This window comes from Cyphellophora attinorum (assembly GCF_001299255.1).
Source record: "Cyphellophora attinorum strain CBS 131958 chromosome Unknown Contig41, whole genome shotgun sequence".
NCBI lineage: Eukaryota > Fungi > Ascomycota > Eurotiomycetes > Chaetothyriales > Cyphellophoraceae > Cyphellophora > Cyphellophora attinorum.
In genome coordinates, this window is record NW_017253269.1 from 170059 (window position 1) to 197296 (window position 27238).

At 52.1% G+C, this 27238-nt stretch overlaps 9 protein-coding genes across 9 annotated transcripts; 4 read left to right on the plus strand and 5 right to left on the minus strand.

Moving 5' to 3' along the window:
* Positions 1-708: 708 nt before the first annotated feature.
* Positions 709-1500, plus strand: AB675_9966 (Glyoxylate 1; the record flags this gene model as incomplete). The annotated part of the gene is made up of 2 exons (XM_018150545.1): positions 709-1350; positions 1420-1500. 2 exons carry the CDS (start codon positions 709-711, stop codon positions 1498-1500), a joined length of 723 nt encoding a protein of 240 aa, XP_017995332.1.
* Positions 1501-1588: 88 nt separating this feature from the next.
* On the minus strand, positions 1589-3715 carry AB675_9967 (putative transcriptional regulatory protein; the record flags this gene model as incomplete). The annotated part of the gene is made up of 1 exon (XM_018150546.1): positions 1589-3715. One exon carries the CDS (start codon positions 3713-3715, stop codon positions 1589-1591), a length of 2127 nt encoding a protein of 708 aa, XP_017995284.1.
* A 983-nt stretch (positions 3716-4698) lies between these two features.
* AB675_9968 (Mitochondrial 2-methylisocitrate lyase) lies at positions 4699-6120 on the plus strand (the record flags this gene model as incomplete). The annotated part of the gene is made up of 2 exons (XM_018150547.1): positions 4699-4827; positions 4900-6120. 2 exons carry the CDS (start codon positions 4699-4701, stop codon positions 6118-6120), a joined length of 1350 nt encoding a protein of 449 aa, XP_017995272.1.
* Positions 6121-6825: 705 nt separating this feature from the next.
* AB675_9969 (putative proline-specific permease put4) lies at positions 6826-8616 on the minus strand (the record flags this gene model as incomplete). The annotated part of the gene is made up of 4 exons (XM_018150548.1): positions 6826-6997; positions 7070-8070; positions 8121-8309; positions 8365-8616. 4 exons carry the CDS (start codon positions 8614-8616, stop codon positions 6826-6828), a joined length of 1614 nt encoding a protein of 537 aa, XP_017995303.1.
* Positions 8617-9859: 1243 nt separating this feature from the next.
* Positions 9860-11844, minus strand: AB675_9970 (Amidase; the record flags this gene model as incomplete). The annotated part of the gene is made up of 2 exons (XM_018150550.1): positions 9860-11744; positions 11813-11844. The coding sequence occupies 2 exons, from the start codon at positions 11842-11844 to the stop codon at positions 9860-9862; spliced, it is 1917 nt and encodes a 638-aa protein (XP_017995326.1).
* Positions 11845-12893: 1049 nt separating this feature from the next.
* AB675_9971 (putative fructose-bisphosphate aldolase) lies at positions 12894-13629 on the minus strand (the record flags this gene model as incomplete). The annotated part of the gene is made up of 2 exons (XM_018150551.1): positions 12894-13167; positions 13247-13629. 2 exons carry the CDS (start codon positions 13627-13629, stop codon positions 12894-12896), a joined length of 657 nt encoding a protein of 218 aa, XP_017995337.1.
* Positions 13630-18552: 4923 nt separating this feature from the next.
* On the plus strand, positions 18553-20112 carry AB675_9973 (3-hydroxybenzoate 6-hydroxylase; the record flags this gene model as incomplete). The annotated part of the gene is made up of 3 exons (XM_018150552.1): positions 18553-18863; positions 18954-19572; positions 19624-20112. The coding sequence occupies 3 exons, from the start codon at positions 18553-18555 to the stop codon at positions 20110-20112; spliced, it is 1419 nt and encodes a 472-aa protein (XP_017995333.1).
* An 879-nt stretch (positions 20113-20991) lies between these two features.
* On the minus strand, positions 20992-22768 carry AB675_9974 (3-phytase A; the record flags this gene model as incomplete). The annotated part of the gene is made up of 4 exons (XM_018150553.1): positions 20992-21184; positions 21229-21608; positions 21652-22610; positions 22654-22768. The coding sequence occupies 4 exons, from the start codon at positions 22766-22768 to the stop codon at positions 20992-20994; spliced, it is 1647 nt and encodes a 548-aa protein (XP_017995291.1).
* A 2481-nt stretch (positions 22769-25249) lies between these two features.
* Positions 25250-25853, plus strand: AB675_9975 (uncharacterized protein; the record flags this gene model as incomplete). The annotated part of the gene is made up of 2 exons (XM_018150554.1): positions 25250-25645; positions 25698-25853. 2 exons carry the CDS (start codon positions 25250-25252, stop codon positions 25851-25853), a joined length of 552 nt encoding a protein of 183 aa, XP_017995306.1.
* Positions 25854-27238: the final 1385 nt, after the last annotated feature.

Below are 27238 nucleotides of genomic sequence, written 5' to 3' on the forward strand. Positions count from 1 at the left end.
CTCTTTCAGAGCACTGGACGCGAGTGCCGCTCGGACTTGCGTTGTAGGGGGCTTGGCATAATGCCGCAACGAACGTTAAGGTAGACCGGTCAACGTTGTAAGCGTGCCGTCGATCTGAAGCAGGTCCTGTAGCAAAGGGCTGTCCTTGAGACTCTGTGTTGTCAGTTTTCCGGACTTTCTGGTCGACGACACTTTCCTGGCCTTGACTTCACACCCTGTTCAAAAACAAAGATGATCGCGCCCGCGAAAAATGCTACGTCGCCGTCAGTGCTGTTGCTAGGCCACATCCATCACGCTGAAGAGAGCATACAGACCTTGGCTACATCAGGGGCAGTACATTTTCAGGTGGGCTCAAAAAGAATGCAGTGGGTAGAATGCTAACTGTCTCGGCCTGACAGCATGTAACGAAAGGTTCGCGGCAGCAATTCATCACAGACTGTAGGTCTGGGATTTACGATAATGTCTTGGTAATAGGAAGGACCGTAGACTCTATCGAAGTAAGTATCGCAGCAGGTACTGACCATGGCGCATACATTGATCTTGCGATTTAGGTGACCAGCCGTTTCGATGCCCAATTGGTCAGGCACCTTCCGGCCTCCGTTGCGTTCATATGTCATAACGGGGCTGGCTATGATCAGATTGATATTCCGGCATGCACAGAACGCGGTGAGTACATCCGTTACTTTCGACTAGACAAGCCTGGCGCTGATGACCCAACTCAACCAAGGCATTCAAGTCTCAAATACCCCTTCCGTCGTCAATGACGCCACAGCGGACACCGCAATGCTCTTGCTTCTGGCGGCATTGCGCCGTGCTTGGATTCCGCAACGCTCATTACGTCAAGGCTTCTGGGATGCCAATAGACCGCTTGGCCGCGATTGTAGGGGCATGCTTTTGGGGATCCTTGGTATGGGCGGCATAGGCCTGGCAGTGGCGAGACGCGCAGCTGGATTCGGTTTTCGGTTGCAGTATCATAACAGATCCCCGGCACGAAACTCCGACATCGACGTACTGGATTTGAGCCCGGAGCAGAGACCGAAATTCGTCAGCCTAGAGGAGCTGTTCCGAGCTAGCGATGCGATCTCTATACACTTGCCTCTCTATCCGGAGACGACAGGGTTCATTGGATACGAAGAGATCAAGAAGATGAAAGACGGCGTGGTTATTGTCAATACAGCTCGAGGCTCGATTCTAAACGAAGATGCTCTCGTCGAGGGCTTGAAAAGTGGAAAAGTCTGGAGCGCCGGGCTAGACGTCTTCGAAAACGAGCCATTGGTCCATGAGGGTCTCAGACAGAATGAAAACGTGGTGCTGTTCCCACATATAGGGACTGCAACAATCGATACGCGTGTGAGTTCCAAAAGCCTATGCCTAAATTCGTTGCCCGACAAAAAAACTAATGAGTTTCCACACACTTAGCACCGGATGGAGAAACTCATGCTTGATAATGTCCATAGTGCGTTGAAGCTAGGGCGTCTGTTGACGCCAGTACCTCAATGATGTAGCCATACAAGGGCATCGAATTGCCTTTAATGCCGTGGAGATCTTAGCACATAATGGAATCTAACTACTGGGTTGCGAGCCAGGCCTAGAATCCCTGAAATTGCTCGCCAAAGAGCTGATGATCCATACAGTCAATCACTCCTTGCCATGTGTCGAGATCAGTTGGTCCAGGAAAAGAAAATAAATCACTAAAGTCACCGATGGGCTGGAAAAATGGCTGAACTTCGTCTGCATCACGCGTCGGCCAAGCTTCTCCCTCTTTCCACGGTTCCGAATGTTGTTCTTGGCTTGCGACGGGAAGCAGTCGATGCTGACCTTGTTGCTCGAGGTGTACCTGGCCCGTTCGCTGCAGGCCCCTTTCACCGTCCACAAACTCAGGGGTTTGAACTGCTTGTGAGGCACTCTGTGTGGGCTGGACGGGATTCGCACTCCTCTGACCCTGGCCTTTCGGAGCTGATAGCGCACGGGAATCCGTAAGGCTGGTTGCTTCTTTCGATAACGGTCCTCGCTTAAGACGATCAATGCAAAGTTCAATCACTTTGACTTCGGCCAAGCGGAAGTCATTCACCCAAATATCGCTAGTCTCCTTTTCGCAGAAGTACTGCAAATCGTTGTTGAGAGCACGATAGTCTTGTTTACCATGTGATTGGTCCCGGATAGCTAGCATACCTAAGATGATCGCACTGTTGAACAAACGGGGAACACCGAGACCCCAGGAGATGTTCTCATCGGCGTTTTCCTCAGGGTTATGGTCGAGTCGTGTCTTGAGGTCTGCACATGCTGCAGTATAACAAATCTCTCGGCTGTAGCGATATTGGTCGCTTATTGAAAATCGCCAAACGAATGGTCTGTGGAGTGTGACACAGGCAAAGTGAAAGGCGGTGTGCAGATAGTGGCGATGCCACTTGAGATACCTGTGAGTCCGGTCCAGAGACCTGTCCGGGTCCTTGAGAGCCAGGTAACGAGGTAGACTCTGTCGCCAGCTGACAAGCTGGGCCTCAAGAGTTGTAACCTCTCTATAGGAACATTTATTCATGCCGAAGGTTTGCTCATGAATTTTTCCGATAACCTTTGCGAGGCGGTAAGAGTAGATAGCCAGTACGGTCGGTGTTGGACGATCTTCAATTGGTTGTGCTTCAATAGTCTCTGCCTCCAAGTCGCCCGCCTCGTCTAAGAAAACATTCTCGGGTTCCTGAGGGAGTGACAAATTATCGACAATTGCGTACGGTCGTCCTAGCGCTAGAGAGATCATGCGGTCAAGCAGGTATAACTGACACCAAAGTCTTCGTCGAATCTCGGTCTCGCGGCGCGACAACTTCCACTGAACACCATCAATATGAAATCCTTGTGCCATGGCCAACCTCGATGCGAAACCGACAGTCAACCAGCTCTCGGTTATGCGTTGGGTGAAAATGCAGAACCGCGTCACCAAGATGCCAGCTCTGACTAAATCAATACTTTCGCCGTAGAACGATGGGGCTATGACAATGGCCTTGCGACATGCCCAAAAGAATGACATAGATGATTCCTCATATTGTCGCTGCACCTCAGGCCCTGCATCGGGCGGACAATCTAGTTGTGAAGCGAACGCAAGGATGATGAACAGCAGGGCCAGCCACCGGATATCAACCGTCGTAACATCATCTTTACCAAAGTCGCGACAATAAAAGCGCTCGTATTGTTGACGGAAGGACTTTTCGTGTACTGCATCAATGTCGCCGTTCAGCTGTACGAAATAGCAGTTTATCAAGCGGTCGACTGTCGATCGCTGACGTGGCAGAAGACCAAGTAGATCCCACATTTGAGAAAACGGCCCAGCCTCACTGCGAAACGGGCGGACGTTCGTACTCCTCTGTGACATACCCGCACCCGGCTGTATATAAGGTGCAGGACTGTCCAAAAACGCAGCCGCGACTTGAGGTCCGAAATACGAACTACCGAAGAAAGCTGGTGCGCCACGAGACTTCCACAGCTGACCCAGAGGGGGTTTGTCGTTGTCTCTGCCGTGGCTCAGTGCATCGCCGGCGCCGGATGGTTCTTTGGCCAAGTTGCCAGCCACTCGCGACGACTGCTTCGCACTAGGCTCCTTTGACTGTCGCTGATGAGCTATTGAGTGCTCGGCAGGAAGCTGACGTGGCGTAAGATCCGCTCTTGCAAATGGACGACACGATGATGGGATGCGGCGGAGGATGCAATTGCGACAGGGCTGCATCCCGTCACACTAGCATGCCCGTCAGCAATGGCATTCGTGGTGCACGAGGGCCAAGCAGAGACCTGCCTTTTGCTTTCGATCGTGGCACTGCGCGCATGCTTTTGGCATTCTGCCACGATGATGGCGAGCGCGTTCTATATTTCGGTGTTGCGTTTCCTGGTGTTTCCCAGCGGCAGTCTGGGCTGACGGGCCGCCCATGGCTTCGTAGGTCTTGTTTACCGTGAAGGATATCTCTGCTCAGTATCTAATGCTGAGACATGGGGACACGAACGACGCAGAGGTGTGTATGTCAGTGTTCTACGGGACGCAAGTCCTGTGCATGGCTCACCTGCATGTCATGATAGCAAGTTCCCCGAAGCCCCGCGTGAGCCAGTCCCAGCGGTTGATAGGGTACGCTGTGCGATAAGATAGCTCGAGCATCACGTAAGCCATCCCGGTATCGGCGTTGGACCTAAAGCCGGTCGCCTCGGCAAAAGAAACGTTTCGGGTGTATCGAAACCGACAACCTTCCCTCATGTTAGTTAGTCTTCGGAAATTGGAAAGCTTTGAGTGCACGTCCCAATCCCAACAGGCCCTAACTACAATAGGTAGGTCATCGTCTGGTGCACGAACGCCTTCACATGTATCACTAGATATAGCAAGCACTTTGAACCATGCACGCACGGCTAGTGACTGTCAGATCATTTTTTAAGCAATTCAGTGCCTCTTCTTCCTGAGAGATGGCGCCCTATACTAACGAATGCTCTGTACCAGAGCCAGGGGCCGTGAAAACCCTACAAGCAGAACAGACCCTATTCGATGAGACTATTCGCGAAGTCAGCGACTGGTGGGCAAGCCCACGTCAGAAGCACATTTCTCGGCCGTACAGTGCAAAGACGGTCGCAGCATTACGAGGAACTCAACGTATTTCCTGCGTCGCTAACCCAGCAGCGCTTAAATTATGGCACATGCTGCTCGAGCATCGTCGGCATGGGACAGCAGAAATGAGCTTCGGCGCTACTGATCCTGTTGCTATCAGCCAGATGGCTAAGCACATGCGTACAGTCTACCTCTCGGGTGGGTTATCTGGCTTTAGCGAGAATAATTATCCTGGCATGGATCATGCAGACTACGTAAGTCCTTCGTTATATCACTGTGCATTCGGTCTCTGAGTGAAATGCTAACGAGCCTGCCGAGCGACCCAGCCCTGGGATACGGTACCCAAAGTCGTCGACAAGATCTGCCGAGCCGAACTGTGGCATGATCAGAGACAGCATCAATACCGGATGAGCCACTCACAGGAAGAACGAGGCGCGCTGGAGAAATGGGACTACCTGATGCCCATCATCGCAGATGGTGACATGGGGTTTGGTTCCTTGACAGCAACAATGAAGTCCACCAAAGCTCTCGCTGAGTTCGGATCCGCAGGCATTCACATCGACGATTTGGCTATCGGTCTGAAGAAGTTCACTATCGGACAAGGGCGAACTGTAGTGCCTACATCAGAATACGTTGACCGAGTGAAAGCGGTCCGACTTCAATTGGACATCATGCAGGCTGAGACATTAATATTCGCGCGATGCGACACAGATCACGCAGATTTCATCACATCGGTACTTGACCCACGCGACCACGAATACGTGTTGGGGGCAACCAATTTAGTTCGACCACTTCAAGAAGTCCTTGAAGAAGCTATACATTGCAGCAAATCGGCGTTGGAGGCACGTGCGCAATGGATATCCTGTGCCGGACTGATGACTTTTGACGAGGCTGTGCAATCGCAGTTCTCCCGCTGCGGCTTACTAGAAGAGGATTTCATCAAGTACAAGTCTCGCATCGGCTACGGAAGCTCTCTTACAGCACGCCGCCAGGCAGCTATTGAGATTGCAGGCATTGAAATCACTTTCGATTGGGACATTCCGCGCTCCCGCAACGGCCAGTACATGTTTCGACCAACAGTCAGGTCGATCGTCGAGCGCGCTGTACTGGTCGCACCTCTCAGCGACCTCTCCTGGACGCGCATGGACAGTCCCAACTATCATGATATCAAGGAATATCACCAATCAATGCTTAAACACTTCCCAGACCGCATGTTTGCATTCGCATGGGGTGGAGAATGGCCATTTCCAGAATCAGCGGGCTGGACTACCGAACGTCGAAAGAACGCGTCAGCACAAATGGCGCGTGAGTATGGTGTGGTATGGCAGGTGCAGCCCATGTACATGATTCAGGGCGTTAACATGGAGATTGAGCGGTCGGCGGAGATGTGGTGCAAGGAGGGGATAGGGGGCCACTTTGACAAAATCCAGACGCCTGCAGTTTCAAGGACGCCCTGGAAGGTAGATGGGTATGAAAAGATGAGCTGGTGCGGTGGTTATCTCAGCGATGCATTTTTCAGTGCAGTTGCTGGAGAGGAGATCGTGTAGAACTCCGATACCTAAGTAGTGATCAAGATAGGTATCGCTTTGTTTCAAACATCGCCCCGGAGAGGTTTTGGCCTCTTCGTTGTGATGGAACTTTTATCTACAGCATGGGTTGGCAAGGGAACAAAGCATTCACTAGGAGATACGATGTAGGTCGCGCGCATGTCTTCATAAACACTCTGGAGAGCTCTAGGTCCCGTATCTGAGTATCTGCCAATAGGCAGGAATGAGGTCGAACCGTTTCGAAGTGCTTTCCTTCTTTTCCCTATCTTGTGGTCCCTGTGAAACCAGCATTCTCTGGATTACGAGCGTCCCTCGACGTGGTCTAAACTTGATTACTCGAAATTTGTGGGTTCTACAACGGTTTCCTGGTACATGGTAATTGCGATCATGCGAGATTAGGCCGACGGGTTTGAGAGCTCTACGCTCGTTGACTTCGCTGAGGTACGGACTCTTCTGGCCCGGCTGAGTTCATGCATAGTTGACGGCGTTTCAATAGGCTCGGTTCCCTTGGGACTTTGATCCCGGGACCCCACTCGTGCGTAGAAGGTCAAATTATCGCAGGCAAAGAGCGCCCTAGAGACTTCTGTTTGGCCCCGGAAGAACCGCTAGGAAGATTTGCACCTCAATCTGTAAGCAATATCTGGTTTTCATCCGGTCTTGTCCTTCCCCGGTATGAGACTGTTGGGAGCTGCGAAGCGCCTCTCGTCACAAAACCTTGTCCCACCCCTTCTGTAATTGACCCCAACAAGACCTAGCGTAGACTCGTTGCTCCATCTCGGACTCAGACACTCTTCCCGTGTAAAGATCTATTTCCTCAATGGGCACGACTTTTGTCTTCTTGACGAACTTCCAAAAGAGATACAGACCGATGAAGATACTGCGAACGCCGGATCAGTCCTTATACTTCAAGGCCATGAAAAAGACAGAGGTGGAAGGGGACAACACTCACGGAATGCCAATGTAGTCCGAGCAAAACTGCTGGATATCCCAATGTCCATGCGTAAAGACGGCAAAGCCGTTGAAGAAGAGGACAATGGCAAAAAAGACAGCTGCTGCCCACGCCAGATACGGCTGGCCCTTGGCTTTGAATGCTAGACCATTGCGATCTATGCCTGCATGGAGGAGTGCACGTCGAAATCGTGTGTATGCGTAGCAGATAGCCAGCCATGTGTTGAGGTACGCGACTGTGTTCAGGGTCGAGAACCAGTGAAAGACTGTCGAGCCAGTCGAAGAGATAGTGATGTATGTGAGCAGTCCAAATGCACTTGTGCAAGCTACGCAGTAGATGGGTATGCCTCGTGCAGTGCATCTGCGCAGTATTCGTGGGGCTTGACCCTGCACTGCCAGAGCATAGAGATATCGAGATCCACCGTAGAGGTTCGCGTTTGCTGAGGACGCTGCCGAGCTGATGATGACGGCGTTAAGTATCGAGGGCAGAACTGGTATGCCGGCATTCTGGATGGCGATCAGGTAGGGTGACTTTGCAACGCCTTTTCCGTACAGTAGTCCCGGGTTCTTGGAAGGCACAAGCACTCCAATAGCCAGTGCACCACCCACGTAGAAGAGAATGAGTCGCCAAATGACTCGGCGAACCGCCTTGGGAATGTTCTGGGTCGGGTTCTTCGTCTCGCCTGCCGCGACAGCTATCTGTTCTATACCCCCAAAAGCGAAGGCAGCATTGGTGAGCGTGGCAAAGAGTCCCAGGAATCGCCCGGCAGCTCCCTGTGCGATGTAGGCATTCATCGGGCCTGGATGGACCCAGTATCGAAAGCCCAGTCGTCCTTGTACGGGAGCGCCCCCCAGATCAATAACTACGGCTAGGATCAGCAGACCAACAATTGCCAAGATCTTGATACTGGCAAAAACGAACTCTGCCTCGCCGTAGATATTGATGGCGAAGATGTTGAAGAAGACCACAAGTACAAGAATAGCAGTGATCCATATCGCTGGCTGTAATCTGGTCAGCAAGCCTGCTACTCATAATGGGCGGGTAAGCATACATTGACATCGACCCAGTATTGGACGAGAACCGTTATTGCTGAAAGTTCGGAGCATACAGCGATACCACAATTGTAGAACTGATTCCATCCTATCGCGAAACCCAATGCTGGGTCAATGAAACGAGAGCCTAGTTGTGCGATCATGCCAGGCAGCGGTAGCAGTGTAGTCATCTCTCCCAAGCATTGCATCTGTGCAGAGATGTATCAGCAGGAATTGTTGACAGCGTTTACTATGACGACCTACCATGATCCATATTGCTACACTGCTGATGGAGTATCCCAGGAGTAGGGAGAGAGGTCCAGATGTCGCAAGAGCAGCGCCAATACCAAGGAACAAGCCTGTGCCGATGGTGCCCCCAATGGCTATGAACTGCAGATGTCGTTCCTTGAGACCACGTTTCAAGTGCCCATTCAGGTCTTCAACTTGTGCCTGTGCCGTGTCACATCGCTCTTCATCCGCCCCCAAGGAGGTCTCTACCTTGCATTTGTCGTCCATGGTGCCTTTGTGGTCAGTATGGCTGTCATGGTTGGCTGTGGTGTTATTTCAAGCATTATATAGCCCAAGGCGACAAACGCTCCAGGATGCTGCGTCTCCACAACCGACCGATAGGCTATTCGATAGGTACTTTCGTTGTGTAGTCGATTTCGCCAACGTCTGGATCTCTGCTATCGGGACCCACCTGCCCGGTAACTGGCCAATGCCCGTGATTGTCCGATATGCGGATCTGTTGATCGGCTTTTTCGAGGGGACGATAAGAGTAATCCACGAGATGATCGGACATTGACCCGCGGACTCAATCCTGGAAGTGAGAGCGATGAACGCGCACTGCGTGCTCGAGACACACCAATCCTGAGGCTTGAGGCGTGGGCAGATAGGCTTGAATCAAACATCCCCGTTGGCAACGAGGTAATCTCCTTGGGCTGGAGTTTGCCCAGATCAGGCAATCGTCGCGCAGAAATCGTCCAGAAATTTGTTCCGGAATCAGTAGGTGAGATTGAGGTCCCGGTGCTTTCTCCATATCTCATGTACGTTTATGATATGTACGTTTATGATGGTGCATGTCGCGTCTCGTGTAGATATATATTCCAGGTCGTGAACATGATGCCACTTCTCGTTGGGTGCGACTGATGCTCGTGAGCAAGGGCGTGGAGCTAGAAAGTAGCACACCGTCGGACGCTGTATTCTCGCAAGCATTGAAACCACTGATGGAAGTTGTGAACGAGACGACCTATTGCCCAGGCTCGCCAAGTAGGCAGTTCGCCAAACAAGTGCGGGGAATTGTCTGAAACTCAGCCAAGGCCAAAGTATTTCAACGCCCACGACTACACCAAGCTTGATGCTTGCGTCAAACTTGATCAAGATGAGCACTTGAGCCCTGCCGTCGACCAGTAATACAAGGTGGAAGTCTTAGTAGTCTTTTGGCATGCGGGTTGTTCAGTGCATGTACGGTGTTTGAGAAGATGACGGATCTAGAACTTCGATCCAGAGCGGGCATTCGTCTCGCCGAGACTAGGCCGAGCAGGAGCAGGAGCAGGGCGATGGTCGGGGATGGGGAAATGTTTCAATTCATCTGGACAATAGATCCGCCGTCCCGAGGGCACGTGACAAGCATCCTTTACAGCGTCCGACGGTTGAGGAGCACTTAGCAGCCGGACTCTCGGCACTTTCACATCCTCAGCTGCGATGCGCGTGACAGGAAGTCTGTTACATATTGTATCTGACTCGGGGACTGACTTCTTCATCGTAAATGAACCACGGAGAAAACTTTCAGCGCCTTGATGTTGCTCCAACGGTGGGTGAATAGCGCTAGACTGCTTGAGACTTCGAAGAGATACATCGCATGCTCATTTCTCTTAAGCAGAGCCATGCCTGGTGTCTGAAGCTTCCTCGCCGAGGCTCTGGTAGCAGCTCCTTCATCCAGGCCGAGGTCCCAGCTGTCCTCCTCCCAACTCGAAATTTTCGCGGCTTTGAGAACTTCGAAGTCACCGAACCGCTTGCCTATGATTTGCATGCCCACAGGGAGTTTGTGCAAGCCGTCCGGAGTTGTTGCCCATCCACATGGCACGTTCAGTGCTGGATGCCCAGTTATGTTGAAGGGTGAAGTGTTGTTGGTTGACCCTGCTGAAAGTCTGAGCAGATTCTCAATCGAGCTCGAGGCTTCATGACCATTGTCCAGCTTTGGAAGTGGTGGTGCTGCGGTAAGTCCAGTGGGCGTGATCAGAACGTCAACCTCCTCCAATGCTTTGTCATATACGGCTCGAAGCTGTAGCGCTTGTCTGTGGGCTGTACGCTGAGCGGAGAGTGGTAGCATGTCACAGTCTGTGAGCAGTGATTCGCCAAGGGCTGTCAGTATGACTGCAGGGTTGTGCGTGGATAAGTGATCGTACACTTCCTGACCCAGTGGCCATCGTGGAGCTAGATGTGGAAGGTCATGTGTCAACATCTCGCCGGCACGGCCGCCGAATGCTGAGGATGCCATCTGATTTCGTACCGCAGCTGTCCATATCGCTGGACCATCCAGATGTAGGGGTATCGATATCGTGGACACTTGTGCCCCCACTGCGGAGAAGTACTTCGTTGCTGAACAGTGGACAACGGAAGCAACCTCTTGGGACATGCCGAATACTGTGAAGGACTCACTAATGAGTCCAACGCGAAGGATGGGTCTGTGAAGACCACGGTGCTGTTCCAGGGAGAAGTTGCGGGTGAACTTCACCAACTCATCATGATAGGAGACTACATTGTCTCTTAAAGGGCTTTCTGGACTCATGCGAGGATCGATACCGTCATAGCCTGCAGTCACACTTAGTAAGAGTGCTATGTCTTCGATGGTCGTTGCCAAAGGTCCCACGTGATCAATCATCGCAGAGAGACCAGCGATGCCAGTGTACGGTATAAGACCAAAGCTTGGTTTTAGACCATAAATGCCACAAAATGAAGCAGGTAGTCGGATCGAGCCTGCCTGATCACCGCCAAGCGCAAGATCTACAGCGGGACCTAAGTGTTCAAGACCCTCTTGTCCGGACAGTCGAGCCATACTGAGTCCTACAAGTGCTGCGGATCCACTACTACTTCCACCACTGTTGTAGCCATGCTGCCACGGATTGTGAACAGGGCCGAAAGCAGAAGTGTAGGACATTGGCGAAAGGGAATAGTTCTCGCAGGTAGAGGTTCCCTTAAGTGTTGCTCCTGCCAGTAGAAGTCGTTGCACAACAGGAGCGTCGATAGTGGAACAAGGGTACTCCTTCGAGCGGGAGATAAACTGGGGTAGAGTACCCAATGTCTGCGGCACACCTGCGACTGCTATGGTATCCTTCGCCACCACGCCCCTATCCTTAAGTAAGTCGCTCATGGGTTCCCTCGCCTGTAGGCTTGTGGTGTGACACCATGCATTCAAAGCATTTGATTGCGGATCTGGTCGCCCGTAGACACGAATCTGATCCTTCGTTGGTACTGGCGCCAGACTAGGATCGATATATACTGGTAGTGAGCTGACGTATGTTGCAATGAAGTAGGAGGAGCGTAGTCCCAGTAGCCAGGAGGCTTCATGCTGAGGTGGAATGGTGAAGCCATTACGTCGAGCAAGGCTACGAAGCCTCTCAACGGTTACTGGAGACTCTGATCTGGTGAGAATTCCTCATTAGTCTTATAGATGCGCCGTTGTTCCATTGCACAGCTCTCGGGTACTTACTGGTCTGTATCCACAAGCGCTGCAAGTGACATTTCGATACATATGTACCAGAACGCTGTGATAGCTACTGATTAACGCTCTGGAGGAGATCCAAGCACCCGTTACAGTTGCTTGTGATCAGAAATCGCCAATATTGAACTATAAGTAGACGGTCCAGATCACTTCGTAGAATGGACCGGGTCACTGTTGCCGTTGGCTCAGGGTTCGGGGTTGGTTGCTGCTGTGTAAGCGAGTCGGAGACGCACGCGTGGTAAGTCCGATTCTCTTCTGTTGTCGACTTCGTGATATGTCTCCGCTCGACGGAAGCTGTTATCAATACTAATCGATAATCGTCGTGATAACATGCTTCGTCAAATTCCTCATCTAGGTTTCCATCTTCTCACAGAGATCTAGTATACAGCCGTACGTCAACTATAGCAGGTCAAAACAGTTGAACGAGCTAGTCTCGCAATATTGCTCTTCCGAGAGCGTGCGAGCCGATGTCCTGCTCCTTTTCCCGAATGTCCTGTGAAATCCGTCTCCGGAGACAAAATACTGCAGCCCGTTCATGATCGGCTGATACAGCGATTGAGCCAATGAAATTCAGTTCAAAGTACTCACACGACAGATTCGGTTATGCAACGTATCTGGGGATGATATCCCGGTGTGGAGCTGTGGTATCGGCGATTCAGCTCTGCAGGTGAATACTGTAAGAGAACTGATACATTCTTCGTGCCTGCATTGAGCTTTCGCTGCGGTCTCGGCACTGATAGCACTATTTTATTGGCAACAGTCCAAGCCGTAGATAGCGGGGAACATCCAGACTAAGCACAGACATGAGGAAGACTATCAACAGTCAAGTCCATCGCACGGCTGTGGCTACGAGGCCTGTGATTTTTGTAGTGTGAAGCCCCCCCCTCCGTGCTAGCAATAGTCACGTTCACGATCTTCCATAGCTGGTCGATGCTTCGTGGCGATTTCAATCCACAGATCGGGGCGTGATTGTATCTTGTCTCGATACATGTTGATCAAGTATCCTACGAAATAGAACATGTTCTATTGTGGTTCTTCTTTGCTTGAAGGGGTGTAGGGGATTTCAGAGTCACGCTTTGCCTGCCGATCCGAAGACATCTACCATAAATCTCTGTACTCCCTTGCAATATGCTTCAACGGCTCCCTCCTGGACTCTGATCAAGTCCGTTGACTTGCACTCGGCTTCTATAAACTCGTGATAGCCGTACCGAATCGTCCTGTTCTCATTGATCTTGACCATTCCGTTGGCCATGGCCATGCGAACCATGTCGTCCGAAAGCGGATGGGTACCATGTAACACGAGAGGCGTAGTATCACCCAGTGCTTTGTATATCCTTTGCAACCTGCGTAATGATAAAGCAAGGTGTCAATTGATATCAGCCATATATAGGTGTTTAAAGCACAACCAGGGGTATGTCTCACCTCTCAATCTGCCAGGCCTTTTCAGCACCTCCTGCTGGGTATGGCCCATGAACATTCCCGAAGCTTGGAGCAAGGAAGTGTACACCCGACTCTTGCACGAACCGCGCTGCGCGATCCGGATCCGTCCATACCGCGTTTAAATCAGTCGCGCTCAATCCGACCTCGTTGCCCTGCATACGTCCAAGTTCTGCTTCAATGGTGATATTCCGCGCCTTTGCCCTCTCAACAACTGATTTGACATAAGATATATTTTGCTCCTCGTCAAATAGTGATCCGTCCACCATGATCGAGTCAAATGCACATTCGAGTGCCAAATCTGCGTCGCTTGGTTCTATGCAATGGTCGAGATGAACTGCAACGGGAACACTAGCAGCATGAGCCATATTGGCAACATATTGCACAAAGTGGCGACCATGAAAATGTATAGACCACGGGAACAGCTGTATGATAGCAGGTGAATGGCACCTTTCCGCAGCTCTAATCACAGCAAGAACTCCCTCTGCATTATAGCTAAGATGATGTTAATGATTGAAAGGTGTCGCTGCGTGGTCGCCCGCAGTTGCATCAAGTCATCTTACGTACACGCAGAATCCACCGACAGCGTAGCCACCCTTCTTCGCATTGTGTATTATCTGCCACGTCAGATTGGTTTTTGGATACTCGAGGTTTTCTCGCGTTCGTGCTTCTGCCATGATCTGTTGCGCTCTAATGAGATTCGGCGGTGAACATGCAGTGTAATCATACAGCGTCCAGCGTTGATAGTATACGTCGACTGCGGCGCAAAGGTCAGATAGGTATAGATAGATGCCTCGAACAACCATCCCTTAATTTCGATGGTCAAGAAAGGCGGAGAGTCGGTATCACGTGACTTTTTACTTCGGCAAATTCGACAAGGTCTGAGTCATTCCCCGAAAGATAGGCCGCGATAACCATTGTCGTTTGTCAGCTCTCGCCAATTTCACCACGCGCAATATACGCCCTGAAAGATTACCTCGTTGCTCACAAGAACACATATGACGTTGCTCGTGCTATACGCGCTTGAGGCAGATAGCTTGGGGCATCTTCGCGATTAGTTTACGGCGCTCACCACCCTTCTGGCCTACTGATGCTGTGAATAGAGGAACAGATTCTACGTACGCTAGTCTGGTACTGATGCTGGGCAGGCTCAAGAGTGAAAGTCTTAAAGTACATGGATTCTGGTTAGGTCCTTCCAACCCTAGCGTCGGGACGGAACGAAGTGAATCGACTTGGGATGCACGGGCGACTCTCGGAGATTTCTTCTTAGGCTGCGTAACTGACTAGGTGGTCCAGCGAGTAACACTGTCCCAATAGATATAGGCCAGGTTAGGCTATCAAGCCTCGTAGCCCCATGCTCATCAGGTTGGGCTGGTATAACCTTGTAGCCCGCTTTATCCCCTACTGAGCTAGACAGCCTAGTAGATAAGCAATAGCCTATCACCCATTAGACCACTTGGCCTGATGGTTATATATAGTATCAGAACCAGATTTGTTATAGTGAGGATTGGTGCACTTCCGCCTGATTGCAGCTCCAGACGACCAATGGTTCGGTCCACGAGATCGATAGAGATGCACGATTATGGGGAGTCGATGCCCGACCGGAGAACGAGCCGATCAGTCGGACTTTGGAGGAAGCAAATGGAAATACGCCTCCGTGTGCGTCAGTGCGAGATTGGAGACAAAGGCGCAGTCTAGCCCAAGGGAATAGAGACAGACAGCACGAAATGCAATCGCAACGGCACAAGATGGGATGAGCGCAGCTGTACCTTGGGCAGTGACAGTGGCGGCGAGCACGACCAGCAAGCAGCAGCTGTCGTGGCCAGATGTGCTTTTTTGGTGTGCGCCATGTCTCTGTCACGGAAAGACCTTGCCCGAACATGCAAGTCATGTTGTGTTCTTGTGGCAGTGGAGGCGCAATCCTCCCATCCGTATTGTTGAACACATCCAGGCGCGGCGGCTGCCAATGGCGCAAGTATTGCGCAGGATTGGATTGAATTATTGCTTGCTTCTGCTAGGTGCTATCAGGGTGCTCGGGGTTCTGCTCGGATCAGGTTTGCTAGAGAGGATTAGAGAATACACTTTCCATAGGGCCAAAAGTGCGGGTGCTTCGTGAGAGGTTGCGGGAGGATGGGGGGTGGAGCACCGGGTGCTGTGATGTAGCGTGGGTGGCGATCGAGTTCGCGTCTTACGGCGGTAAATTATGGCGGATCTGCTGTTGACGTTGATCGCGGAGGAGTATCTGCTGTTGAAGTTGATCGCGGAGGAGTGGGGCTGATGCTGAGCGAGGGGCGGGCCGGAGTACATATGTTGTGTCCAGAGCAAAATTGACTGCGAAGACAGGGAGGAGGGAGACCGAGGGGGCTTGGCGCGAAGAAGGCGGAATAGTCCGGGCAGTGTAGAAGAAGAAATCGTAGCGGGTTAGCGTTAGCGGATGCGAACTGGGAGAAATGGCGAGAACGTGTGAAAGCGAGCTGTTGGCTGCGTCTGTGTCCTACGGTGGCAGTCGTGCTAGCTGTGCCGGACTAAGGATAGAAGCATTGTAGCTTGTGGGATGAGGGGATTTACCAGCTGCTGCGTGTAGCGATGACGCGAGGGTGTTGTCGGGAATGTGCGAGCTTGGGGTGGCAATGGATCTCTGTTGCTGTTGATTAAAGGTCGCCTGGAGCAGAGCCGTCATTGACGTCGGCCGCTGTGTTTCTAGAAGATAGTGAGTCTGAAGACTGAGGCACGGAAGGCAACAACCAAGGACGATCGTGAAGGTCTGGTAAAGAGGGGGTCCTCGGTGAGGGTAACTCGGTAGTTGCAGTACAGCCACGCGTGGAGGACATCGGTGGGTAGCGCTTCAGCTCAACTGAGCTTATGCTTCATGTTGTGGTCGATGAGGAGTTCAACTGATGGACGTAGGCGTTCTTGAAGTCTTGGATTGGCGGGATCCGCGAGCGGGGACCCTGATTCCGCCGCACCGAGGCTGAGACGAGGCCGAGTCGGAGCTGTAGAGTCGAGAGCGAGAATGTGTCGCCCTGCCGTATGCTAGGTGATGAAGACCGGCCATTTACGTGTGTTCGGGCCGTGGAGGGATGAAGAATACTGGAAGTCCTGACGTCGAGAGCAGACGATCGAAGGAGCGGTCATTGAAAGAGGCAAGGCAGGAGCGCGTCTACAAGCCGTTCTCCGGCACCAGAAGTCGAGACGCAACAAACGGATGGGCTGTGGTAGAAGGAACTCGGCTGTGTGTCAGAGCGGCATTGCGCGGCGAGGGAGGCTTCGAGGTTTGATGGCAGGTGCTGTGGTTGTTGTCTCGAAGGTGTCGCCTCGTTATCATGTCGAGGGTCAGCTGAAGCGGCAGCTTTTCATGTCGACTTCGTTCTCGGTAGGATATCGCTATCCAGCCGGGTCTTCAGCGGTAGACTCTGGCAACATATCATTTCTGATTCCATGCTCATGGCGAAGACACAGCGATTGACTCGGGTATCAGCCTAAGTGACCGAGACGCTGGGGCCCCCTTCGGCAGACATGTGTCCGAATGTTAGTGCTGGGTCTCGTGTTGTGTTCCGTCCTCCAGCAAGGAACTTGGGTGGTCTTCGAACATCATCCCCTCGAGCTTCATTGTAGGCATTCAGCGTCTCCTCAGATGGTCTTACTGAGGCGCTAGCGCCCTTCTCTTTGTGTGCGATTTGCGCCTGGCTGCGAGTTCGGTCTTGGGCTATCGGCTGACAGGCACGCTCTTGCGTCGACATGGCACACAGGCTGAAGCCCAGCCTTGAGGTATATTATTCGAGCATCACGTCGCGCTTTCGAGCGTAGTCCGGCTCCGGTGGTGGCGGAGGTGGAGCTTGTGTTCTTGCTGATGGCGGAGTCGTAGAGTGTATAGAGCAGGTCCACGACGAGTGCTACCGGCGCGTAGAGAGACTGTCAGACGTGCTTGGAAGGATTGTCTGGATGGGGCTGCGGCGAGTATTTATGTCTTAAAGTGGGATGTCTGACTCGTCCCTCGGCTTGCGAAGTTGCTGGCCGGACCGCCGAGCCTCTTTCAGTCTCGTGCGGTATGTCACGCCGGCAGTCGTCGGAATTGACGAGCTGGAGGCACAGAGTCCGGCAGGACGAGGAGTTCCGAGCCAGAGCAGGTAAGGGACGGAGGACGCGGTGGAGCTGGCACTTGACAAATGGTCGCTGTGTACAGCCGGGGCTGGACGCGTGACGATGAGCACTCCAGAGACTTACAAGACCGTGACCAAAGCATGCGCAGTGGCGTTGTCTTCCAGCGCAGGGGAGACAAGATCTGTGAAGCGCAATCTACATTGGAGAAAACTTGCCAGCAGCGAATATAAATGACAAGAGGAGGCAATCGATCGGCTGTCGGCGCTGTGCCCGCTACAAGCGCGGGTCTGGAGCTGCTACACGTCTTTCTGCGTGATTCGTCGACCGTCTATACACTGAAGAGCCTGGACGAGACTTATTCCTGCACACGCGAAGGACGAGGACATGAAGCTTCGAGCAGATCCAATGAGTGACGTCAGCGTCAGCGTGCAAGCTCAGCAGGCACGCGTCAACGCGGTCCGAAAATCCCTTTATGCACCGGTACTCTTTCCACAACCATTCGTCGGCGCACTCTTCAGTCTATGCAACTTATCGAGCTCAGTTGCGCCGATATATCGGGCTCAACATCTGTTCGAATCGTGGATCCTCGTCTCCAATCGCTTTCTTTGATACCAGCGTGTCCAAAAAGATCCTCATGCGCTCTTCCCTTCGCCCTCCAAACACTCCGAGTCTCGTTCCGCACCAAGCGTATTGCTGGAATTTTTTTACATCCTGTGCTTGGATTGGTTCCTCACGACCGCGTGCGAAACACCCGCTCTCCGCCCACTGCTTCGTCACTTGCTTTCGCTACCTCCCGCACTAACCCCGCATTCTGCATCGGCTATGCGGAGCAGGCGGAGACTGAATTGTCACCCCACGAGTTGCGTGCCGCGACGCCTGACAAGCCCGCAGAGCTGATTCGACATTATATTTTCCGGACTGACCTCGGTTCCATTCAAGGATCGCACGGCATGAATTTGGAGTTCAGGATCAATGCAGAGACCTCTGCGGTCGTCATGGATTTCGCAAAAGCGGCATTGGTGAAAGATTTTGTCCTTCTGGCCGGAAAATGTCTGTCTATAGGGAACGATCGTGAACGAGATTCGACATCGACTTTGTGAAGAGTGCAGTGTCGAATCACTGCAACAGATCTGAAGCAGCCGAAGTCTTCACTCTCAGCTTGCGGTCTTCGGTGGCACCTGTCCTGGATCATGGATCACCCACAGCCCTTCCATGTTGGAGTGATTGGTGGCGGCATGGGTGGGCTCGCGTGCGCTATTGCATGCGCCCGAGCAGGTGCACGCGTGACACTGCTTGAAGCTGCGCGGGAGCTTGGGGAGATCGGTGCTGGCATTCAGATGAACTCGAACGTTTCTAGACTCCTCATCCGCTGGGACGTTGATGAAATCATCGGCGACAACCTGATCACGATGGACGCGATCGATACGTGGGATTTGGAAGACCGATTGATCTCCACCTTCGATCCAAAGGTTGCCAGGAAATTGTCGGGCTTTCCACATTGGTAAGTCAGAAGAAGACCAGAAAGAGCAGGCAAGCAGAATTGTTGCTTTGGTGACTTGGGATGAGAGCGCAGCACTGACAACAAACATAGGGTCGTTCGAAGAGATCACTTACATGCTGGACTGACTGAATGTGCTCGTCGAACCGGCGTCAAACTTCTCGTCGACTCACGAGTTGAATCTTTCGAGCACAATAAGCAAGGAGCCAGGGTCAAAACCGTTCGTGGAAATGAGTATTCCTTTGATCTGCTCGTTGGAGCAGACGGCATGCGCTCCATGGTAAGGAGGTCGTTGTTTCCTAAAGCTGTACCAACAGGAGCATCCACCGTAGCCGCCTTCCGCGGTATTCTTTCTTACGAAGAGGTCTATCGAGAGGTGCCAGAAGCCAGGCAGCGGTTAAGAAACTCGGCTGATGCATTCGTCGGACCTCATGGCTACGCCCTGTTATATCCGCTTTCCGCCGGCAGAGAATTGAATGTTGTGTGTATGTTTCAGATGGACCGAGTCGTCACGCAGGCTGAGGAAGTGGACGTCGACGAATTCCGGCAATTGTTCAAGGACTGGTGTCCGTTCTTGCGTAAGATCCTCAATCTTCTCAAGAGCACGCAAATCTGGCCCCTACTGGTACTGCCGCCTATGAAGACGTGGTCCAACGAGCACAAGACGGCTGTACTGTTGGGAGATGCTGCTCACTGTATGCAAAATCACATGGTAAGTGAGCTCATTGTTTCTGGGCTCGACGCTGATCTAACTTTCTCCAAGGCTCAAGGAGCAGCCACAGCCATGGAAGACGGTGCGTTCCTCGGATCTCTTGTTGGAGAAGTCATTCGTAATTCTGTGACACTTCCGGAAGCGATCGAGCTCTATGAGAAGAAACGGATGCCAAGAGTATGGACCAAACAACAGGCCTCGTTCGTCACTGGAGTTTTCAATATGGCGGCTGGCGAGGATGCGGAGAGGAGAGCCAAGGCTTCGCTGCCAGAGATTGAAGCACTTTCCCACGACGTCGTTCGACCCAGCAAGGCACTTCCCACGTGGTATCGTGCATGGCAGCTATGGTGTAACCCTGTCAGCACGCCAAGCATCCTGTATTTCGACCCCGAGGGCGAGGCGGAGCAGGCTGTACTCGAGCACTTGCAGGAGAAAACCCAAATGGACACGACCACGCTGGTAAGCAAAGGTATATGGGATCGTTGGTGGGGATTTATCAATAATAATGGCCCGCAAACTCAACTAGTAGCAAAACTATGAGTTGGGGTCTTGCTGTTGGGGTCGGTGTCACTTTCCCAGTTGTAGGGTCATTCTCTACTTCAGGAAACAATGGACCTAGCGTGGAATGGATTGTAAGCGGTCCTGGTTCAAGATTCTGGTGAGGATATGCTTACTGCACCGAGAAATTGCATCCTAAGGAACAGGGTTTCACCAGCATTTGAGCGCGATCTAGAGCTCCACCTGCGTCACTCAGCCAGGAAGAGTCGCAAGCGGTATAGACGCCGACGCTCAGCGACATGTCCATGGCTACGATCTCAAAGTTTTCTATTGAGGCGAACACTTACCTGCAAAAGCAGCCATTTGCGCACGTCACGTGTGGATCTCTGCAAAGATGGACCGATTGCGACTTTACTGTATAGTGACTCTTGTAAGCTTGTGCAGCCCTGAAGAGCAACGGGGCCAGATTCAAGGCCTTTTCAGTCAATGATACTTCCTGATCCCAATGCCGATGACAACGAGCGGTGCGTTGAGTGCTCGCAAAGTGCTTTAGGTGTTGTTCTCGACACTTTCTGGACACCAGTTCCCGGCCGTAATGCCTGATGTGATCGGCCCAAGGCCGGATTGAGTACCTGCGGCCTCGATGAACGGTCTACGAGAAACGTTCAAGCTGACATCGTCCTCTGTTCGCATGAAACACGCAATCCATAGTCGATCATACGGTATCTGATCTTTCGGAGGCAACGCGACGCGATACATGCTGCTTCTCAGGTATGCACGAACTCCTACTGTAATACACACTAGAAAATTGTATAGGCGTTCAACGTCAAAAGTAGGAACTCAGATTGTTAGAGTCGCTAATAAACCCTGATCTGGACGTTGTGAGGTCCATGAGAGTTTCTGATCTATGTGCATAGAAGTCTATTGGATAGGCGGGAGACCGTTGTAGTTCATCCCAGCAGACGCAGTGTAGTTGCCGTAGCACGAATAGTTAAAATCGATCTCAGCGATGCGCTGCTGCAAGACGTTAATAACAGTATCCATATCGCATAGGCCATTCGCGTTCTGAGGGCAACCCGGGTACGATCCGTAGAGCGGGACGACTCCATCGTTGCTGGATACGTTAGCAATGTCATAGAGGACGTCAGAAAGACTTACACAATAAATCGCACCTGCTTGGAAGGCTGCATGGCTGGACATTCAAGGATCTGACTGGTGAAATGAGTGGCGAAAGGGACAAGTTTGCTTGCGACAAAATTGTTCTGGTGTGTGTTTCCGTTCGGGCTAAGAGGCGGACCGTTCCATAATGCTGAGAGGTTGAAGGCGGTGAGCGTGTCAAGAACGACAACCTCGTGTGTGGCATCGGCATATATTGACTGGTTTAGCGGAAAATACGTCGTAGAGTTGTCGTACGTCTCATTAAGGGCAGATGTCGCGCTTGGGAATGAATGGGTCAGTCTCGCAACGTATTCTTGCAAGAAACCCTTGCCCTGTGCTGCCGAGACTGGCGAACCAGGACCGTTATTGTAGTAGAAGGACTATACAGTTAGCCGAGACACCACCGTGGTGGACAGTACGTACGAGATCAAAGTAGTATTCGAGGTTGGCGAAGTCTTGTTGAGTGAAAAGGCCACAGAAAGCCGAATAGCCCAAAGCGTCCGTCTCATATGCGCAGAGTTGTAGCATGGCAATCGCGTCGGTGGGAGTGAAGGTTAGATTGCCGGAGACCAGCGAGTTCAGCCGACTCAGAGTAGAATTGAAAGCGTTGACGGCAAACTTGCTGGCAACGGCACTTCCAATACTGCCGCGGGTTGCGATGTTGGAGTTGTTGCAGATCTCATACGGTGCGCCGGAGTTGTTGACCCCGGGGCTCTCGACAAGAATTTCAATGTTCACCTGCTTTTGATACTCGGGAACACCGAAGAAGCCCGCAGCAAAGTTGAGTGCCGTCTTTACCATGCGGTCTTGGGATTCAGTACGGAACACAGGAAGCGCATCCTGCGCTGTAAAGTTGTTCAATAGTTCGCCGTAGAGCTGACGATATGACACTCCGAGTTCGAAATTCTGCGAACGACCGAAGGGCGTCAAAAGCTCTGCACCAAGGCCGTATGTCCAATTCGCAAGAAAGGAAAGATCGCCAGACACTGAGAAGCCGCCATTTTTCGTTGCATTGACGACTTTGCCCGCGAAAGTCGCCGGAGCAGCTCCAGATGTTGGGTAACGAGCACCATGTCGGTACAATAGGTGGACCTGATTAATAGTGCACCCTTGCGGTATGAGCGGGCTTGCGTCAGGCAGACCAAAATCTGCCGAAGGGACCGAGTACCATGGGGTCAAATTACCCCAGTACTTCGAGATATTGGAGCTGGACCCGTTCGCGCCGTAGGGCTGCGGCTGTACGAGAGGGAACGAAGCGGCCGGCCCGGTATTGTAAGGGTACAATGGCGCGGTCTGAGCGGCAGCGGGCTCGATACCGGTTTGTGTTGGTCCCGGAAAGCCAACTACTGATTCAGGGGGGAAGAGCACCGTGTTGACATTGGCTGAAGAGTTAGCATCATGACAAAAGCCGCATTATTGACGTACTGCTGGCAGGAGGAAATACATTAGAGGTAGCTTTGCCTGCGAAGGACGCGGCGCTCTGCTGCGGGGCGGCTTGGCAGACCTTGGTCAGAACCAAGGCGGCAATTAGAAACTCCATTTCTCCCCTGGAACGTAAAGTTGAGTGCTTGTCGCTGTTAAGACATTCCAAGCTTCTTGAGCTCGGATTGCTCAACCTTTATGCAAACGAGCGTCCAATATTTTCCTTCAAGCTTGCAGGTCGTGCTGAGTCTTAATCGCTGCTTGCTGAAACCGAGCAACTCATCATCGCGCATCTCAGCACGTGCCAGATAGTTCCTCATGAGACCCACTTGTATTAAGACATCGAGCGAAGCCCGAGCTCGAAGACGGCGCTACTGAGCTCTATTTTGTGGTCATCGATGACGCACTTTTCAACATTCGAGTGTCACCCGGAGCCGGAGCTCATCCACCACAGCGACAGCGGCGAGCCCAACGATCGCCTTTCACAACGTGCCCAGAGGTAATGGATTCTGTGAGGCACATTGGCTTGCCGGGTCTGGCGGCGGCGGTGAAGCGAAACTTGAGAGTCATCGATTCTGTTCTTCTTCGAATATATATTCTTCATTGTGAGGGAGTCTAGAGCGCGCAGATGATGTCCAGCTAATTCTCCATGAAATCCATGCTCGAGACAACAGGTAATTCCGCTCTCCAGCGATGAGGCCCGACGCCGGCTTTCAAATTTGTGCTCCCACTCGCAAAGCCATTCATGCCGCAGAAGAATGTGCGCAGAACGTTCCCTGCGCCGACAGAGAGACTGCCGCGACTGTGCTATCTTGCAGTGGAGTCCTCATCACATCGATGTTGAGGGTGTCGTTACACCATACCCGGCCACCAAACTTCCGTCTGTGATGTGAATGAATCTTTGTTGACGAAATAGCAACCAAATAGACGCCAGCGCCGGATTAAGCAGGCGACCAGCGACGAACAGGCGGTGCGCCACTGCCTTCGAAAGATGCATGCCCGTCAACAGCGGTAACGCAATCAGATACTCGTCGGCGGCAGCCATCGACGCGAGAACGATCCACGATCCTCTTCCTAGGGCTGTATCATCTAGAAGAGCGCCGAGTCGAGTTCGGCACACTGCTCTGATAAACAAGTAGTGATAATCAAGAACAGGAATGTTGATTGGAGTGGGATTGCCAAGCTCGACGACGAGAATCTTCGGCACGTGACATACGTTGCAAACGGAGAGCTGTGAAGGACTTTCTGAAGAGCGAGTCGATCAGCACAGTAGAGGCCAACATTAGAGCCGCTGTCATCGCAGCCGTCGCCATTGTCGATGCGTTCGCTGCCAATGACGTACGGCGAACAGTAGGATCGAGTCGTCACTCGAAGCTCGCGAAAATCCATATTCAGGAATGCGCGCGACTATCCAGCTGAGCTCCATGCTCTTTTCCGGGCCTACCTTGAGCATCGATTTCTTAGCGATGTTGGACCTCCCGACGCCGAAGATGACAGGATAAGTCGGGATCTTGGTCGGCCGCTGCAGGTAGGATCGTCTGTCATTACTTCGTCGCATTCTTCAAGTCTGCACGGCAATTTCTACTCTAGGCGCAGGTTTCCAGGCAAGCAAGAAGGCGACAGAGCGATCAAATGGGGCGTACAACTCTCTGCCGCATGCGCTGAAGCCCACTGACTGACACCGACTTCGTCAACGAAGCACCTTTACCCGACATTGGGAGCCAGGTCTAAGTAGTAAGCAAGACCGTTATAAGCACGATCCATGTTCTTCCCAGTCGGACATTGGTATCGCTTGAAGATCAAAAACTATAGACGAAGCCTTCGAGGCCGCTATGAGGCTCTTGCCCGTCTTATGAGCGATGACTCGTGGATAACGGAACTTGTCCGAACGTGCCTGTTGGTCCTCTGGAACAATGCTGCCAAATAGTGGCCTATCGACATGCCGTGAGTGCCGCACAGGGTGGCGTTCGGCGTCACCCCTACTGCACGCCATGCTTGCCTCACTACCGCACACTATCCTCATATTACTATCACGACTAAGTAGATGCAGGATTACGAAATTGATAGTTCCGCAACGCAAGCCACAACGTGCAACTTGTTTAAGCAATCAACATCTTGACTACAGGTGCACACATATCCGCAGAAGACTCCAGCGTGATAAGATCAAGTAAGCCGGCAAGACGGCATGATAGAGTGATTATAAATGGCGATAACCGTATTAGCGTAAATAAGCTACGCGTTGTCAGTCCGCGCATGGGCTACCCACGAGCATCTAAGTGTCTCTGAACTCCACATTCTCGGCCTATAATGGACGCTGCTACAGGCCTAAGCGGCGACCGGGGCTTCGCCAGCCCGTCCGTGCGATCTTCTTCCAGTTTTGTCCTGCTAATTCAATAGATCTCTAACGCACAGAAACTCGACATCTACATGCGTGGCACGAGACAGGTTTCGACTCACCTCGGTGACCATATTGCTTATAAGTATTACCTGGAAGCGGCTCGAGCCATTCTGTCCATCGTGCCCATGCTCCTTGTTCAAGTGCTCCTTCATTGCAACGAAAGAGTGCTTTCGCAACCCCACATCAGGTCGTCACAACAAGATGTCGAACCCGTTCAGCACTATAGAGTCCTTGCAGTCTTCTTCGGAGTTCCTGTTTGTTGTCTTCTACCGTGGCCATTGGTGTCCATTCTGCAATGCTTACCTGAAAGACTTCCAAAACATCAAGGAAGCCATCCAAGCCGCCCATGGAGTAGCCGTAACGATCACGTCCGAGCATCCATCCCACCTGGAAGCAATGCGATCTCAAACTGGATTCACCGGTGAGATGATAGCAGATCCTGAGAACACGATTGCTGCAGAGTTTAAGAAAAGGCATCGCTTCACTCCTGCTATCTCGGACAAGAAGGGCTATCCGCACGGCATGGCTCAGCCGGCAGTGTTCGTCATTCAGAAGAACGGGACAGTTGTGTATCAGTGGGCTATTGAGCCTGCTTTGGTAGGTGCGAGTCTTGACAATACAAAACTTAAGCTGATGAGTTCCATGTTAGATGAATCTGGGCGGCGCCAAGGATCGTCCCTCCCTTTCGGAGATCTGGGAGGATGTTCAGTTGAAGCTGAATGGACAATCTCCCAAAATTCGGAAGTCATACACAAAGCAGAGTTTCTTTCAAGTTATCGGAGCAAAAATCGCAGGTACGACATAAGCAGAGCACTATCTAATAGGACCCGATAAACTGTCTACAGACTGCAGACACCATACCAGTGTGCCCTATTCACTCTCACGCCGACTTTAATTGTGTGCTGAACTATGTTGCAAAGCCTCTCCTCAAACGAATGCGCTGCCCTCCGGTGCAAGTTTGCATCATTGCCACATCAACGTCTCATTTTTGTCATTATCCCAATCCTGGAACATCTCTTTCCGCCGTTTAGTCCAACTCTGATTGCCCTTCAAGCTATTCCGATATTGCTGTGTATCGGTTCGAAATCCTTCCGCCGACGCCAGCTTGTGATTGTGCGAAGCTAACTCCTCAGCTTTTCAACCTCGTGTCTTCTTGATCACTATAGCACCCGAAGCCTGCATCTTTGCCCTCTTTCAGCGGAGTGTTGACTTGTTCGGTGGACTTTGTGACTGCTCGGATTGGGGGCAAAGTTTACGCGCTCAGTGTCACGTCGGTCGCGAAGCGTGGAGTCGTCGACTGGTCTATTTGTCAGTGATACCAGGCTCACATCAAGGCCGTGTGCATAAAATCAAGCGCTGGACCATGATGTTCGCAGCAAAATACTCAGCAGGCCGAAACAGTCCGCATTGAGTCCCCAGTCGCCTGCGCAGCGCCATGGGAAACGAGCTGTACTTCAATTGTGCTGAGTCTAATTTCATGATCTCGACGTTCCAGGCGCCGCCATGGCTAAATTCCGACACGTTGTGTGTGTGATCATGTTGGCCGCCGTGTTAGAGAGGACTCAAGCTCCTCGTCGTAATTTTGATTTCTAGAATTTCAGAGACGCGTGACGTCACCTGCGCCTACGGCAACGATGCGGTTCGCATCCGGCTGCGCCCAGCCTCTTACGTCTCCAACTCACCTGCAATCCTTGACGGATGCTAATGACGCTGGGCAACAGTCGTGTGAAGCTATATCGTCAACCACATCTGAGTGATCTTGGTCGAGCGCCGGAGCGTCTCTTCTGTACAAACTACAAGACCCCGCCTGAGACTGCCTCAAGCCCCCGACGGGAGCGGATGCCCTCGCGAATATGACGACAGCTGAAGCTCCCACCACCGTGACCCCGCAAATCAAGACGTGACCTAATGTCACAAAACTTCAAATATGCGAGGCTTAGAGGTACAGTCGGTAGACCATGCGGCTCAGTCTAAGTTCGCTGCACAAATTACTACCTTATCTACGTCCCGGAGAGTAAGAACGCTCATCATTGTCAAGAACAAATCCTAGCTCAACATGCGCAGCACCACTTCCGCTCGACTGCCTTCGGACGCGCGGTGTACGACGGATCATCACATTCTACCCACAAATAGACTAGGCGAGCTCGATAAGCTCAAGAAGCTTGAAAAGCTTTGATAGCCTGGGGATAC